This window comes from Pocillopora damicornis, chromosome 14 (genome assembly GCF_964200805.1).
Source record: "Pocillopora damicornis chromosome 14, jaPocDami1.2, whole genome shotgun sequence".
NCBI lineage: Eukaryota > Metazoa > Cnidaria > Anthozoa > Scleractinia > Pocilloporidae > Pocillopora > Pocillopora damicornis.
The window spans coordinates 6,552,803-6,570,400 of NC_142683.1; the positions used below are offsets into that span (position 1 = coordinate 6,552,803).

The 17,598-nt window shown below is 39.9% G+C and overlaps 2 protein-coding genes across 3 annotated transcripts; both read right to left on the reverse strand.

Moving 5' to 3' along the window:
- Nucleotides 1-2,007: 2,007 nt before the first annotated feature.
- On the reverse strand, nucleotides 2,008-11,977 carry LOC149034197 (uncharacterized). Of its 2 annotated transcripts, none has more exons than XM_089193194.1 (4): nucleotides 11,270-11,977; nucleotides 3,930-4,287; nucleotides 3,290-3,427; nucleotides 2,008-2,875 (listed from the first exon to the last, which is right to left on the reverse strand). In XM_089193194.1, exons 2-4 carry the CDS (start codon nucleotides 4,240-4,242, stop codon nucleotides 2,367-2,369), a joined length of 960 nt encoding a protein of 319 aa, XP_089049320.1. In that variant the 5' UTR covers nucleotides 4,243-4,287; nucleotides 11,270-11,977; the 3' UTR covers nucleotides 2,008-2,366. The 2 variants fall into 2 exon arrangements, with proteins under 2 accessions (XP_089049320.1, XP_089049321.1); XM_089193195.1 differs by having other exon boundaries at nucleotides 2,008-2,845; nucleotides 11,270-11,972.
- On the reverse strand, nucleotides 5,565-9,995 carry LOC149034198 (uncharacterized). The gene has a single exon (XM_089193851.1). The coding sequence runs from the start codon at nucleotides 9,993-9,995 to the stop codon at nucleotides 5,565-5,567; it is 4,431 nt and encodes a 1,476-aa protein (XP_089049977.1).
- Nucleotides 11,978-17,598: the final 5,621 nt, after the last annotated feature.

Here is a 17,598-nt window from a genome sequence, read left to right on the forward strand (position 1 = left end):
CTGCAACTTTTTTCCTTGTTTTCCAAACTGAAAACACCGGTCAGAATATTAGATGACAGGGTTTATGGTATCAAATAATGTTATTCCGAATTGAAACTAGGAAACTCATCAGAAAACGACTAACATAATGCTAATTACGTCAAAATACTGATCTACTTGTACCCGACTTGACATTCGTTATGATACATTACGAAGGTCTACTAAGAACAGATTGCAAGAGAGATCATTAACTCGTGGTTTTGGTTTTAAGTGATAAAAACAAATATTTCACAATTTTCTGTTTTTTCTCAGGTTCAATGTTCTATAGCCCATGTCCTCTTAAGTTGGCTGGCTATTTCCCATTTTCATACTTCAAATAACATTCCACAGTGGGCCGTAACTTTTCCTCGCTTCTCACACATTTCTCCACTTTGTAACAAGTAATCACGCTCTGATTCAATTAGAGCGTGAGCTGCCTCAGAGATGCACTCGACTCCCAAAAATTAGGCGCATAAATTTTCTCGAGGACTTGATACACAATGTCATGAACCCTTCAATGGGCTTCATCTGGCAAATGTGTATGTGTACCTAAAGGCTGTTCGTGATCGTGGGGGGTGCAACAAGACCCTTAGTTGGGTGTTTCTAGGATAAATTCTTCATTCACTGATGAACATACCTGATTACCATTGTCGGGCTTTCGTAAAGGTGGAGGGGGTGAGCGAGGTCTATTACGCGTCCTGCTTACTGCTAGGATTAGCTTTTCTTCTTCTAAAACTTGACGCTATCAACATTTCTGATACTAGCAGCATATGAACTTCGCAATAGACCTCGCTCACCGTGGAGTCTCTGTGGCTCAGTGGTTGAGCATCGGAACGCGGAATCCGAAGGTCTGAGGTTCCATTCCTCATGGGGACTCAGAATTTTTTTCTTTGTCCCACGCTCGTGACAATACGAAAAACATATTTCTCTATACCTTTAGCGAGCTCAAAATTTACAAACTCTCTTATTCTAAAAGAATAAATTAGTTGAATGAAAAGCGCTTTTTGATACCGTGGAGATCCGTGGGCATCCCGACTCGGCATACTTTCCCCCTCGTCAGAGCGATTGGAGGAATTGTGGGTTGTAAGCGGGTTTATATGCACATATTCACAGTCAGTTATCAACTCAGTTTGATAATTCTAAATTACCCTTTCAAGCGACTGTTGATTTTTCCACGATGTTCATCCTTTGTTTCATATTTGGTCGAGTTAAGTTAACCACTGACGGATTTGTGTCCTCGCATTCTGTGTGTAATCAAAACTATAACAAATTTGAGGAGGTTGTTTGATCATCAGCATCCTGACTCGAGCACAAACAGCGATAGGAAAGTTTGCACGTTCTCACAAATGTGTAAAGGGCAGTTTACACATCATGTTTAGCATATTTTGCCTCATTTGTGAGCGTTAAGTTCATTCAAATATGGTACATTGTTAAATTGTCAGTTTTGAATGAAGGTAACTGATGAGGATGTGATAGTCTCCATGAATTGGTAACAAGAAACTGGGTCGAACAATTTTGTTTGTGATTAATATCTCTTACTCCAGCTTCGCGATTGTCAGATTTTGTTGTTCACTCGCATAGTTACAAACTGCCTTAAACTCTACTCAGCCCTATACTTTTATAAAAATGTATACGCAGATAAATTTTCCTCATTGATAGCTTTTGAAAATGTACATCATTTCACTAATTAAAATAAAACATCTGGGTAGAACTGATTTAGTCAAGTGCCCTCAGTTAAGGTTTTTTCCTGGCGTCGATTCTCCAAGAATTATTTATGGGAGTTTTAGGAAGGATCACAGGTCTTGGATGTTATGAGGAAAAATAGACTTGATTCACGGAACTGAGGAGAGTATTTTTCGGAAGGGTGTATGTTTTTGTTTTGTGTTCGTTCTTTTCTTTTGCCTTCCGGAATTGTTTAGTTTTATTTCGCTTCCAGTTTTTCCTCTTTTGAAATCGAGCTTGGGGTCGAAACCCATTATAAATAACCACTTATGTGTATGAATTTATTGAAATTAAACCTTCTCACACAGTTAAAATTGCACTCGACTATGAATACCGAGGGAGTGTACTAAGCTGAGCAAAACTAAGCAAAACTAATTGACTGAAAATTATCAGGCCTTCCTCCGTGATCTTAAGTGACATTTTAATAAAAACCATTCTGATCCCTACGGTCTTTCTCTTTTCTGTCGGATATAGAAAGAAGACATAGCAATCCTTACACTTTGAAACAGGTTTCTCCTCCTAAAAATTTTACCCAGGATCTTGTACATAAATGGCGTTCATTTGTAATCTAATGTTTTTATTCTACGTTATAAAATTATCGAAGGCAAGGTCTCCAGAGGGCAGACTCACTCATACCATGCATACACATCAACACAAGTTTTACCGCTGTTGTCTTCCTCTCCGCGATCCATCCAATCCTGTCCGTACCATATCTGCATCTCTTGGTTGCTCGAGACAGACAAAGGATTGACGAGGTTGCGAAAAACCAGCTTAGTTGAATTATGGTGATATCCAGGAAGACTGTAAAAGTGTTCTTTGTTATCAAAATGACCGGGAGTTTTAAAAGCTTTCAAGTCCTCGGCAGGTGGCAGAATGGCCTTCTTATTGGCATCTGTGATGATTGTCGTCAGATTGTCTTTATATGGTGTCCAGGTGCAACCCCAGTAGGATGAAATAGTAACATTGTTGCAGCGCACCGACCCTGACTTGTGAATAAGCTTCATTGTCTTAACTCGTCCACTCTTTGTCATGTTGAAGGAACCATACTGATTGTCTTTGGCTCCAAAGCAGACAGGTTCTTCGCCATTTATCTTTTGCCAGCTCTCTAAGATAAAGAAATAGGATAGGCAGATAGCTAAATAGAAATAGGATAGTTGAAAGTTAATTAAACTGTTTTAAGAAAGAAATAGCCACTGTAAGCCAGTGTATTTTCGAATGGTAACTAACAGCTATTTGCAGGATAAATTCCAGTAATAAAAAAGGTTAACCATCGTCCTTTTCGGCGTCGTGATCTGAATAGTTGTTTTGATCTATTCCCATTCGCCATTAAAACAATTTTGTATAAGGGAAATAATAGTTCATGTCGTTGACTTATCTTCTTGAAACACAAATCTTTTTTTTTTTTTTTTTTTTACTATAATGCCCCTTTTTTCAGTGCCGGAACAGTGCGCCGAGATAAAATTTTGGTAAATATAAAAAAAGTTAGGATAAGAGAACACGTTTAAGAGGCAGTGGGGAAATAGGTGAGTAATTTAGTGAAACAATTTACCTTCACAATAAGCCTCGATGACCTCGCTATTCTCTTCAGAGTAAATCCAGTATTTCCCGTCAGCCATCTGTTCCCCTTCGCTCGATACAATCTCATTACAGGATTCCGCCGGAAGTTCTTTGATGGATCCGAGGGGAACTGCATCAGAAAAATTTCATATAGCTAGTTTCCACCATCATGCAATTCGATACCTCGTGATAGGACAGGATAGGAAAAAAAGCTCCTACTTTCCTGCCTGCGTAAAAGCAGAATGAAATAAAAACTGTGCTATTAGATCTAGACTAAGAAATGAGATGGAAGACAGCAACAGTAACGAAGCAAAACAAGCTAACGTTGCAGTATCATCGTTAAACTACTTTTCAGTCAAATATTATCTTCCTGAGATGACGTTGATGAGACAATGATTCCAAAACGTCGTTTCTTTAATTTTGACTTGTCTCTGTATATTAAAATGCCTTATCAACGATGAAACAATCCCCGAAATTGAATCATCAAAAGGCTCGCCATAGGAATATATCTGTATCTACAATCTTTGTTTCTCTGAAATTTGAGTTTTCTGTAATCGTGAAAGGAAAATTAAAAAAGTAAGTCTGCCCAGAAACGCAAATACAAAAGGTAGTCGAGGGAACGTTAAGGGTACCTCTGTTTCTAGAACGCTTCATGTAAAATCTCCTTTGATCCGGTATAAAATCTTCCGGTCTTGCTTCCTTTGTACGATTGTTCAGTTCACAGATGTTTTGACCAATGACGACATTGTAACTCTGACACGTGACTTCTTCTTCACATCGGAAATAACACTCTTTAGGCAACTGATCGCGATACGTTTTAAACGCGTGACCTCTCAGGTACCTTCCGAAAATGGAGCTTTCCATTAAATGGCACCGGCTGTTGGCGTTGAGTACACCAATCTGGGACATCAGAAACATTGTTGCCAGCCAGAACTTTGGATTCATTCTGAGGTAAATGTAGGTGCCAATTGCTGCACACAGACTAAGTACCTATCAACACAGTTAACAATGCTAAGATAAAGTTATATATGGATTTCAGTCAAATTAATATCTCAATTTACACATTAGAAGGATAAATCAATCCAAAAAGGTTTTGTTGTAGTTTCCTTCGGCCTCCACAAGTTGAACGTATTAACATTAAACACATGAACGTGTTCGACTCTGTTCAATTAAGTTACGAAAAACTAATCATCGGCAGTAGTAAGAAGTGACTCTGCACTTCATATGCGTTATTGAAACAAGCGTGGAGTCAAGAAAGCTAGATATTGGCCGAGTTTTTTTCTGCTTTTTTATGAACCGAGACACAATCCAGGTCCCATAAAATCAGCCCTCAAAAATTATTTTTTATTAAAAAAAGATTACCGTTTCTGTTTATTGCATTGGGTCGCGTTGAAAGGCTAAAAAAAAGTGATCTATTTGTTTATTTTTTTCGACGATTTTCCTTAAGCAGTGGTTGGCGTTTGGTCGTTGTTGCAATTTAAAACAACCGGAAGAGTTTTGATGTCAGATATTGGTTTTCTTTACTTCTGTACTGACAGCACCGAGGTTTTCAATTTTCTTAAAGTTCGATGAAAGTTTGTTTTGTTACGGTATTTTCCAAACCGCCAGAAAGATACAACTCGTACAACTCAACTACTTTATTGACCAACGTAATAACTACGAAGCGATATCGACAGCCAATACAATAACTATCTTTTTCACTTATCTACGGAGCGATATAAATGCTAATACAATCAGTATCCCTATAACTTAGAGCCCTTTACAAATAATATCACTTAAATCTCGGTGCACTACCGCACAACTCACAGTTCTCTTGAAAATCTTTAACAAACTGTCGACGTCCGTAATTCTTTCTCTCACGTAGCCTTCCACACGGCTTTCAATTCCAGTAAACAACTCTGTCCGGCTCTCGCTCCTCTGGGCTCTTCGCAACAGCAGTTATAGCTCACTAAAAGGCTTTTTTCTTTAAGCTAGCGTGACTCCTTATATATCTTTCGGAAAAGTTCTAGAATGTTCTAGAGATCTGTAATATTGTTATTTTTAGAAACATTACACCATGATTACATCATAACAAAAATATGCTGAGTCACGGTTCTAGAAGGTTCTCCTTAAAGTTCTCGCTTAGTCATCATGACTGAATGTTCTAGAAACTTCTTCGTTCTATTTTTAATAATTATGTAACACAACGCACTCTAAAAAACATGGGCGCTCTCCATAACACCCTCCCCCTTCGAGAAAAGAAAGTTTGCAAAACTTTCTTGCAAAGCTCAAGGTCTCGAGAGGCAGTCTGCAATAATATTATCCTTTCCTTTTATATGTCGGATGTCCAAGACATACTCCTGCAGCATTAAACTCCACCTCAACAATCGCTGATTCTTGTTCTTTAATTTGTGAAGAAATACGAGGGGGTTGTGATCGCTATACACAACAACGGGCAAACTTGAGGAACTAACATAAACTTCAAAATGTTGAAGAGCTAACAGCAGTGCTAAACATTCCTTTTCGATGGTGGAATAGTTCCTTTGACTTTTGTTAAACTTCTTTGAAAAATAACAAACCGGGTGTTCTACACTTTCATCATCCTCTTGTAACAACACAGCACCAGCGGCAACATCGCTTGCATCAACAGCCAGCTTGAACGGTGAAGAGAAATCAGGCGCTGTTAAAACAGGGGCACTCTGTAACATGGCTTTCAGCTCCTCAAAAGCCTTTTCACACTGGTCGCTCCAATTAAATTTCTCCTTCTTGCTGAGCAGTTTTGTCAATGGCTCTGTGACAGTTGCAAAGTTAGAGCAAAACCTTCGATAATAACCAGCCATACCAAGGAAACGCATCAGTTGCTTTTTGTTTTCTGGTCGCGGAAACTTGATTATGGCTTCGACCTTGGCGTTAACTGGCTGTACTTGTCCTCGTCCGACGACATGTCCCAAATACGTCACTTGTGCTTGGCCAAACTCGGTTTTGGAGAGATTGATTGTTAATTTGGCCTCGCTCAACTTCCTGAAGAACTCACGGATAGTTTCTCGGTGTTTCTCCCAGGTTTCACTATAGATGATTACATCATCAATATAGGCTTCACAATCCTCAAGGTTGGCGATGACTTTGTTAATGAGACGTTGGAAGGTAGCAGGAGAATTTTTCATACCAAAGGGCATGACCTTGTATTGGTAGAGTCCTTCTGGAGTTACAAATGCTGATATCTCCTTAGCGCGATCCGTTAACGGTACTTGCCAGAATCCTTTGAGAAGGTCAAATTTCGTTACATACTTTGCCTTTCCCAGCTTATCGATACAATCATCCATTCTTGGGATTGGAAAGGTATCTGTCTTAGTCACACTATTAACTTTCCTGTAATCGGTACACATCCGATAGCTCCCATCCGGTTTAGGCACGAGTATACATGGAGAACTCCAACTACTGCTGCTTGGTTCGATAAAATCGTTCTCCAGCAAATATTTTACCTCTTCTTTGAGGTACTGTTGTTTTCTCGGATTCAGCCTGTATGGGTGCTGTTTAACAGGAGCAGCATCACCGACATCCACGTCATGGTAAATCTGATTTGTCCTAGATGGTACATCAGGGAACAGGTCACTATACTTTTCAAGTAGCTTCTGTAGGTCTTGACGTTGACTCTCTTCAAGGTGTGACAGCTTGGAGTCCAAATTCTTTAGCACATCGGAGTTGGTGAGTTTTGATGTGTCAGTAGGACTGAGATGACTATTACTAAACTCACTACTTAAGTCTTCGGGCTCAGAAATAACTACATTAACGTTTACGGGCTCTTTAACTACATTATCACCTCTCTCTAGGTAAGGCTTCAACATGTTAATATGACACAATTGCGTCTGCTTACGCCTATCTGGAGTAACTACTACGTAATTAAGGTTATTTAACTTCTTCTCAATAACATAAGGACCAAAAAATCTAGAATACAATGTGTTACCGGGCACTGGCAACAATGCAAGAACCTTTTGACCTGGCTTAAAACTACGTTCTACAGCGTCTACATCATACTTCTTCTTCATTAACTTCTGAGAAGAACTAAGATTGTCTCTAGCTAGTTCACAAGCTCTAAATAACTTAGTACGAAAGTCTGAAACATATTGTAAAAGATTAATAGACTCACTACCGCTTGACAATAATTTCTCCTTAAGCAGTTTAAGAGGCCCTCTCACAGTGTGCCCAAAAACGAGCTCAAACGGACTAAATCCTAGGGACTCCTGGACGGACTCGCGTGCCGCAAACAGCAATAGGTGGATTCCCTCGTCCCAATCTTTCTCTGTTTGGAAACAGTAGACTCTCATCATGTTCTTTAAAGTCTGGTGCCATCTTTCAAGAGCTCCTTGACTTTGAGGATGGTACGCGGATGATCTATACTGTGCGATTCCAAGTTCGTGCATTACTTGTTGAAAAATACCAGACATGAAATTAGAACCTTGGTCAGACTGGATAGCGCTAGGAAGTCCGACCAGCGTAAAGAACTTCGTTAAAGCTTTGACGATAGTCTTGGCCTTGATGTTTCTCAGGGGCACGGCTTCAGGAAATCTGGTGGACGCACACATGATGGTTAACAAGAACTGATTTCCAGACTTCGTTCTTGGTAGCGGTCCGACGCAATCAACAATTACACGGCTGAATGGTTCTTGAACGGCTGGCAGAGGCTGCAGTGGCGCTTTTGGAATGGTCTGGTTTGGTTTCCCAACCATCTGACAGGCGTGACATGTCCTACAGTACTCAGCTACATCTTTTCTCAGGTTGGGCCAATAGAAATTATTCAAGATCTTCCTGTGAGTTTTGTTCACACCTAAATGGCCAGCCAGGGGAGTCTCGTGTGCCATACTTAAAATGTCTTGCCTGTAAGTTTTCGGGACAACAACCTGGTACTTAACAGCCCATTCGTCCTCAGCTGGAACATCGAGCGGTCTCCACTTTCTCATTAGCACTCCATTCTTTGTAAAATAACACGTGGGGTTCTGTGATACTTCGTTTTCACTGACGCTTCTTGAAAACAACGGCGAAATTTCTGGGTCTTCACGTTGTCCAGCGATGAGCTGAGAGGTCGACATCTTCTCAGACTGATCTGTTAAATTCTTTTCAGGTAGGATTTCTGTTGGCTCAGAAGGGAAGGGACTTGGCTGCTCATCCTCAAAAACTCGACTGATAAGGGTGTCCGCTAAGGCAATTTCTTCATCGCTGGTTTTCCTCTTCTTGCTCATGGCTCGCGTTACTACACATGCAGGATAAAGACCAGGAATTATCTTCTCGACGGGGTCTGGAGACTTTTCTGAACTAGGCTTCTCTGTAACGACAGCATTAATGACCACTTTGTCTCCTGCAAGGTCATTTCCAAGGATAAGATGTACTCCATCGAACGGCAATGTTGATTGTACTCCAACTTTCACAGGACCAGACACAAGATCTGACGACAGAAAAACTGTATGGAGCGGCACTGGGGTATACTCGGAACTGATTCCTCTGATTAGAACACTTGCACCAGTGGACGATTTCTCAGAAAACAACAACGTGTCGCTTAATAGCAAAGACTGTGAGGCTCCAGTGTCTCTTAAAATCTTGATCGGTACTGAATCTGTCATATCACGGGATAATGATACTGAGCCATCGTGAATAAAGGGCTGGAACATATCCATGACAGATTTAGACGAACCACTGACGTCATCTGTAGAGATTGTCTGGGTCTTCTCTCGAGAAAATCGCGGAGGTGTACATTCACTTTCAGAAACTGAAGGCGACGGCTTGGCAACAAATCCGTTGGGCTTCGACTCCACACCATATTTTTGCGCAGATCTCCACTTTTCTGGGCAACTGGAAATCAGATGACCTTCTTTTCTGCAATAATAACAGGTTGGTGGCTTGATGGGCTTTTTTGGAACAAACCTGTTTTGTCCTGGCGAGGTGGAGCTGGAACGATTTGTAAAATGGTTACCAGGGTTCCGTTTGGGAGGTGCTCCGTCATTGTGTTTACTCCGCTGGCTTCCAACCCATCGTGATGCGGAGGGAGGCTGAAATCTACTGTCAGGCTGACGGGGCTTTTCCACGAAGTTCACTTTGTGACTCAGCGAAAATTCATCTGCTAACCGTGCGGCGTCTTCCAACGTTTCTGCTCTTTGCTCGTTAATGAACGTTCGGACACCACTGTGAATGCACCTCTTAAATTCTTCAACTAATACCAACTGTCTTAACTTATCGTGACTCTTATCTACCTTCTGTGAATAACACCAACGATCAAATAACTGTTCCTTACTCCTAGCAAATTCTACGTAGGTTTGACTACTAACTTTCTCATAGTTTCTAAACTTTTGACGATAAGCCTCAGGAACTAACTCGTAACCCTTTAAAATAAGATCCTTAACTTCGTCGTAACTTACAGCTTGTTCTACACTTAGCTGTGTATATATTTCCCTAGCTTTACCAACCAATACACTTTGTAATAACATAACCCAGTACTCTTTAGGCCACTTAAGACTACTAGCTACTTTCTCGAAGTGTAAAAAGTACTTATCAGCATCTTTTTCTTGGAATGGAGGCACTAACCTGATGTTCTTTGTAACATCAAACTTTTCGCTATGCTTTTCACTATCCGAGCTTAATCCTAATTTCATTTGTACCTCTAACTTTTTCATTTCCATTTCATGCTGAAAAGCCAGTTTCTCTTTCTCTAGCCTCTCTTGTCTTTCCATTTCTTCTCTCTTCAGTCTTTCTTGTCTCTCCATTTCTTCTTTCTTCATCTCCATTTCTTCTCTCTTCATCTCCATTTCTTCTCTCTTCAGTCTTTCTTGTCTCTCCATTTCTTCTCTCTTCAGTCGTTCTTGCATTTCCCTTTCCTCTTTCTCTCGCTTTTCTTGCATCTCCAACTTTTTTATTTCTAACATTGTTTTTGACGATGTTTCTAACATTGTCCCTTCAAAAACCTCAGTATCCACTAAGTGGTTTACTATAATCTGTCGTATCTCATCCTTTCTCATTGCTTGCTTAGACTCTAACTCTAAGTGCTTTGCTAATAAAATAAGTTCGTCTTTCCTTAACGCATTAAATACTCCTTTGTCGGGACTCGACATAAAGTCTTCTGGATTAAACTTTGACATCTTGATATACTCTATGACTACTCAAGTCGACAATAACTTATCTTTAGAATACTCTACTATAACCTTTACTACAAAACTCGCTCCTAGACAATAACTTATATGCCAAACACTTCCACAAAATTCGCTCCCAAACAATTACCTCTGCTCTAAATACACTTCCACAAAATTCGCTCCCGGACAGGCCCCCAATTTCTGTTACGGTATTTTCCAAACCGCCAGAAAGATACAACTCGTACAACTCAACTACTTTATTGACCAACGTAATAACTACGAAGCGATATCGACAGCCAATACAATAACTATCTTTTTCACTTATCTACGGAGCGATATAAATGCTAATACAATCAGTATCCCTATAACTTAGAGCCCTTTACAAATAATATCACTTAAATCTCGGTGCACTACCGCACAACTCACAGTTCTCTTGAAAATCTTTAACAAACTGTCGACGTCCGTAATTCTTTCTCTCACGTAGCCTTCCACACGGCTTTCAATTCCAGTAAACAACTCTGTCCGGCTCTCGCTCCTCTGGGCTCTTCGCAACAGCAGTTATAGCTCACTAAAAGGCTTTTTTCTTTAAGCTAGCGTGACTCCTTATATATCTTTCGGAAAAGTTCTAGAATGTTCTAGAGATCTGTAATATTGTTATTTTTAGAAACATTACACCATGATTACATCATAACAAAAATATGCTGAGTCACGGTTCTAGAAGGTTCTCCTTAAAGTTCTCGCTTAGTCATCATGACTGAATGTTCTAGAAACTTCTTCGTTCTATTTTTAATAATTATGTAACACAACGCACTCTAAAAAACATGGGCGCTCTCCATAACAGTTTGGAATAGAAATATCGAATTTCGGCCTCAATTTACCTTGGCAGAAGTATGTCTCCAAATGTCAAGTGGGTTGTACTCAATGTCGACAGGCGCTGGTCCTAAATACCAATGACAGTCAAGTTATGAATTCATCATCACACAAAGCGTAGGATGTTTTTTCTTTAATTTTCAGAAGTAACTTTAAATCTCTTTTTAGCAAAAGTGTTATGTATCAAAGACACTGAAATGAAAATATAACTATTTTTTTCATCTTGAAACTAAAAGGTCTGCCATTCCCTATTAACTAGTCTATATTCTCCATTCTCCATTACCGCTTCTAGTAAAATCCATTGACTTGTGCTTATTAACACCAAATTGCGTTTAAAACCTTGTTGTTACCTATACAAATCGAACACTAAGAGCCGGCTGAATAATTAACTCGAGCGGTTTTACGCCGAAACAAATATGAGATGGAATATGGCCTAGAAAGCCTTAAAATCATGATTATCACTAAATCGCCTTGAAGAACAAGGACTACAGCCGTTCCATTGTACCGGAAAGAGATTTTACTTCGTACCGTCCAAGCAGGTGTTGGATAGAAGAGCGAAAGAGCTTCGCCAGGCTGGCCGTGAAAATAATAACATAGCTCGAAAAATATTAGAATATATAGTCAGTGAATAAATAACTCTCGCTTCTCTCTTCTATCAATTAGCTCTTGTCTGAATAACGAATTGGTCAAGAAATATTTCTTAATCATTTTGTCTTGCATTTTATTTGCGGCACCAACTTTTCGGATAACAAGATAATATCTGGTAAAACCGACATTTCGGATAAAACGCTATTTTCGTACACAAGTTGTGTTAGCTACGTCATAGAGCACTAAACCAGATAAAGACGTTCTCAGCTGCGCCTCGAGCGACTATCGCGCTTTTCTCCTCCTCTCCAAACTTCCCCGCGTGATCATGAATCCATACCCCGATGTACGCACACTAGACATGAACTGCAATTCTATATTGGCCAATCTTTCTTCTCTTTTTTCGTCATTAGAAAGAGTTACCCCCTTTGGTAACCGTCAGCACTTATTTTGTCGTCAATTTTTATGAACGAACCAGACCAACTTTCTAATACTTCCGCACCGAAACCCAAACAAAGAAAGGAAAGAAACTTGTTACATGATCTTATAAATGCAAAAGAGATTACTTACCCTACCTCAACTAAGCTTAATTTACCTCTGCTGAAATGTGTCTTTAAATTTAGAGTGGGTTGTGCTAAACACCAAAGATAACCGAGTTATGAGTACTTTATCACACAAAGCAACTTTCTGCGTGTCTCTCGATTTGTTTCTTGTTTGATATGATATATGGCCCTATAACTCTTCTCTCAGAGCAATATGTTTTCATAACTTTTATGTTTAATTAATGAATTCTGGCACTAATCTTAATTAATACAATAGCAGGATATCATAATTATTCTCGCACGTTTTTTTACAAACTTTACAAACAGCTATTCTTTTTGTTATTTCTTCTTGCAAATAGCTGCACCAAAGCTGGCATAGAGGTCTGTTGTTTTGCACTTTGAAATAATCGCCGCACTATTAAATAACTGTCGCGCTTTGTAATACAGTAACACTTGAACGTTGTATTAATAGGGCTGTCGCACTTTGTAACAGCGCTTTTCGCACTTTGAAATAAATTTGGTACAGCTGGTCGGAAGGCGAATGTGCCTGATAAACCAGTCTCTCTAAAAGCGGTCCGATTCATTTCGGTTCGAAAATTCGGTTTCTTTTTTGAACAGTTTTTAGTTAATGATAAACTATTTAGCGGCACTGGGCGAACCGAAAAAGTGGAAACTTTTTTAAAATCTCTTACGGGTTTCGTCTGACAATTGCAGACCTCAGGGAGTTTTTACAAGTTGGGTAATTAAAAAGCTTGCTTATTTACAAATATGAAATATAATTTTTTTTCGACCTTTACACATATAATTTGAAGCAAGCTGAAAGTATTCGCAAGCTTTGACGATGATCTGTCCTGACAAAGTGCGACAATTTTATTGCAGAGTGCGACAGTTAGTACAGAGTGGGACAGGTGTTCCTCTAAATATGCCAATAATAGTCGACTTATGAATACTTCATACTTCATTAAACTTGTCGTTATATTTGGTGAAAATCAACAATATGCATTTCTTTTACACTGCTTGTTTTTTTATCACTGACTTATGGCTTCTTTACTATTTCTGAGTTGTCTGGTCATTAACGTCCTACTGACATACCGCTTTACGGTAGTACTGTATATAGTATTGAAAAGCTTGTATTTCCCAACATTATCTGCCAAAGACATATACATGCTTTTGACACGCAAAATTGATTATAAGTTTGAGCTCATGAGAGCAGGAAACACAAGCAGGAAACACTCGACCATCACGTGTGTGTATCACATGTACAGCAGAATTTCCTCAGGTGATATTCCGGGTGATGAACAAAACACTAACCCCTTGTACATGGACTACCCAGATGGACTGCCTTTGAGTTTTTTGTTTTTGCTAGTTGCAGCAAACACCTCGAAATTCAGGCGATTATTTTAACTATTTTAAGTCCTCTCGTCGATAAATAGCTTGAAGTCATTCCACTTCCCTGAATATCGATTATGAAGTAAGGCGAGAAATCGTTACGTATACTTTGTCTGACCGCCCGCTAACGGTTATCCCCTAGTACCCTCCTAGTATGCAAACCTATAGGCTGAAGTAAGTCTGAGATCAACGAATGTTGTAGAATTTGGCAAAGTCACGTATCGACTCGTATCAGGTTTTCGTGCTGCTGTTTGGCTTTTCACTCTGAGTATCAATCTACGATAGGAAGATTGTCTTTCTAAGCCATTTGCTCTCAATAGCAAACTCTTTCATTTCAAACTACTGAATTAAAACACGTGTACTACGCTGGTGAGCCTTAACACTTCCGGTCTAAATGCCCCACCCACCAAAGCGAGGGTCATATTCCCTACCCCTCCGGGCACGGACGACGGTAAAATGCCCGTGGGTTGTTCAGGGGAAGGGAGAGTTTAAAGCCTCCAACCCATCGGCGCATTAACATTGTGAAAATAGGCTGCCTTTAGACAAACCAGTTACACATTTCATAGGTTTAAGTAGGAAATTGACCAAGTATACAGCTTTTATTTCACCTTCCACACAGTCATTGAACTTAAATGACCCTGCAGCAATCATTCAAAACTTTCTAAGAAAAATTTTCAGGGAATCAGTCATCTCAATTCTGGTCTCCTTCAACAGAAAATAGATTTAAAAAAACAAAAGCATAATAGGTGAAAAACGAAGAGTCCTCGACGGGTCATGTACAAATTAAAGACTCTGAAATTTATCTTTAATCGAATATGGGCCTTTAATCGGTACATTTTTATCCCGAGCTTTAACATACTGCTCTCTGATTAGAAGTTGAAGAGCACGTTTCAGCCTCGTACTTGTCGTTATATAGACTATGAATGATATTGCTTGAGGAATTACCCCACCCTTAATGGTTGTTATATTATTAATAATGGCTGCGGCCGCACTAAGATAGTTAAATGAGTGTATTTTACAGAAACCTGATTAAAATTTCTAGAAATATTAACTCGGTGAAAGGTTGGTTAAGATGAAACAACGGGGATATATTTTTTGAACGGCCGCACTGAAATGGGCTATGAAATGGGGGGGGAGTGGGGGGGGGGGTGGGGAAACCAAAAGTATGCAGGCTTCGAGGACCACGTTGTTATTTTCTCGCTTCTTTCTTTCTTTTCGTTTCCTTTCTCTCCCCTGCGCACTACGCAAACTTCCAAGGCAGTTCTTTCGACCGTGATGTTAATTTGCCGTAGATGTCAGAGTATTCTTCATTGCCGTCGGTTGAATCGTCTCTGATATTGGATCTGTCCGAGAAATCAGTGACGGCTTGAGGCAAGCACTAATCCTGCTATGCGTGACTTTTGTAGAGAGCCCTTTCGTATAAACATCGAGTCCTTTCAAGCACTTTGCCGTATTCTTTCAATATTTATGTTCTCGTTTCGGAGCAGCAGTTTACCGATGGAGAATTATGTGGCGAGCGGATTGTTGCGCTTGAGTAATGTATCTTCTTGTTGTAGCTGTTGTTTACCAGACGCCATGTTCATAAGCTTATGCACTTATTTCTCCTACGTAAAACAACATTCCCCACACACACCGCGATGACTTACACATTTTACGACAAGAACAATGCACGGCACTGGTAAGAGACCACTAACTTTAGTTTAACTACGCAGAAAGGTAGTTTAACATTAACCAAACTCGGTTGTAAAATTTATTGTTCTTCAATGAATTACTGTGGTTACCGTAAGCCCAGTTTCAGTTCGATAAAAAATCAAAAAAGCGGCCACATCACGATGTTTCGGTAAAACCGGTTAACTTCAATTGACTGATTAAAATTAATTTGGTTAACTCACCATTAAGTGTTATCTCTTTTATTTTGTTTTCAAAATACACAGAATTATGAGTTGTTTCGTTTTTGTGTTATGTACTTGTTTATTGCCACAACACAGCAGGCAGCGCAGTGAATGAAGCAAGACTTGTTTCAACCGGCATCTCCCTGGAAGGTGTATAGGGCAGTTAATTTAACTTTGACAATGTTATTGGGAAAACCTTTATCGATCAAAATAAATTCAAATACCTCTGTTGTGTTATTTCCAGATACTGGAAGCTGCGCGGACATTTCGTTTCCTACTGAGTATCACTTCAAACCATACGTTGACGAGGTAGTTAAAAAGCAACATTTTTCTGGAACTGAACTCTTAAAGAAGGGAGCAACTGTAACTGCTTCTTCAGCAAAATACCTTTAGAGCAAACAGGAGAATTTAACATCTCCGAGGACTGGAAATGTACATTGTTCTCAAACAGAAAAGGTGACAAGTAATGAGAAATCTCGTCGGGTAGACCAGTTGCCTCTAGAAAATTTCATGGAGGGTCCTCTTGCCACAGGATACCCTAAATCAACTCACCAAAAGAACGAGACGTGTGCCGTTTTAAAGGAAATGCATGCGCTGACGATATAGAAGAAGAAGAACGTAAATAGGTCCTGGGCAGGCTCACGTCTACTCTGCTAACCCCGACAAATCTTTCTTTGGGAAAAGTTTCAGAAAAAAAAGAAAAGTGTAATGAGAAGGATTATTTGCCAGCAGGGATCAATATTACTTGTCCTGGTACTGAGTTCGAAAGACCTTCGGTCAGATTCGTAAACAACAAAAGCTCATGTTCCAAGCGCAAAAACGATGTCTTTGGAGACACTTATGTAGAAGACAGAAGCCGCCAAAAGTCTCACGAACTTTCTTCATTTGGGGTCAAGAACTTTAGAAGCACAAACTTACTCGAGCATCACAACAGATTTAATATTGCTGGAAAACTAGGATTTGATGTGGGCAGTTCTTCCTCTGGTGGAGAGACAAATGCTGTCGCAAGAACTCGTGTCTATCACAGGAAAACAAAATCTACCAAAGTAGAGATTGGGTATACTAAACGTGACGGTCTCGCTACAGTCCAAACGGAGAAACTTGTAAATGTATCTCCGTGTTGGACGGCAGAAGCAACTGTAACAGTCTCCGAGCGAATTTGAGAGTGGGGAAGTTTCGTGACGTATATACGCATTTTGTGGGTGCTTTTTTCTAAATGCACGTGCGTTTATTTGGAAGAGATTTCCGGTTGATGTCCACACTCCTTAATTTGGTAGTTGATCTACTTTTTCATATATCAATCAATGACATGTGGTTTGTTTTTGGAGACCAGTTAGTCAGTAGTTCAGTCAGTCATTCAAGCAGGCAGGCACGCAGCTGGCCAGGCGGTAAATTTTTGGGCTTGAGAGGCAGGCAAGCAGTCAACTGGTTAGCCAGTTGTTCAGTGCTTCACTCACGCAGGTATGTTTGAGTTTAATGGTCAGACAGACAATGTGTCAGCTATTCACTCAGTCAGTCAATCAATTAGTTTTTCAGTCAATCAGCCTGAAAGGCAGGCATCCAGCAAACAAATCAATCAGTCAGTAAATCATCCAGCTACATGTAGTGCACCAGATAGTTACTCGGCTGGTCACTTGGCTCCCAAAGCACGCCTCCATCAGCGAAAAGAAAAATCACCAAGATGCTGGAATATGGATCAATCAGATCATAAAAATCGGTTAGTCAGCGAGTGAGTCGGTTGGTCTCTTGGTCATTCAGTCAGTCAATGACTCAATCAGGCAGGCAGTCGGTCGGTTGGTCTTTCATTCGTGCAGTTTGTCAATCAGCTTGTCATCAAGTTGTCTTAATCTCTTGGTTTTACTAAACAGGAATCCGAAGAACAAGCAAGCAGGACTCTGGAAAAGCTGCATTCTCTGGAACTTATCAGAA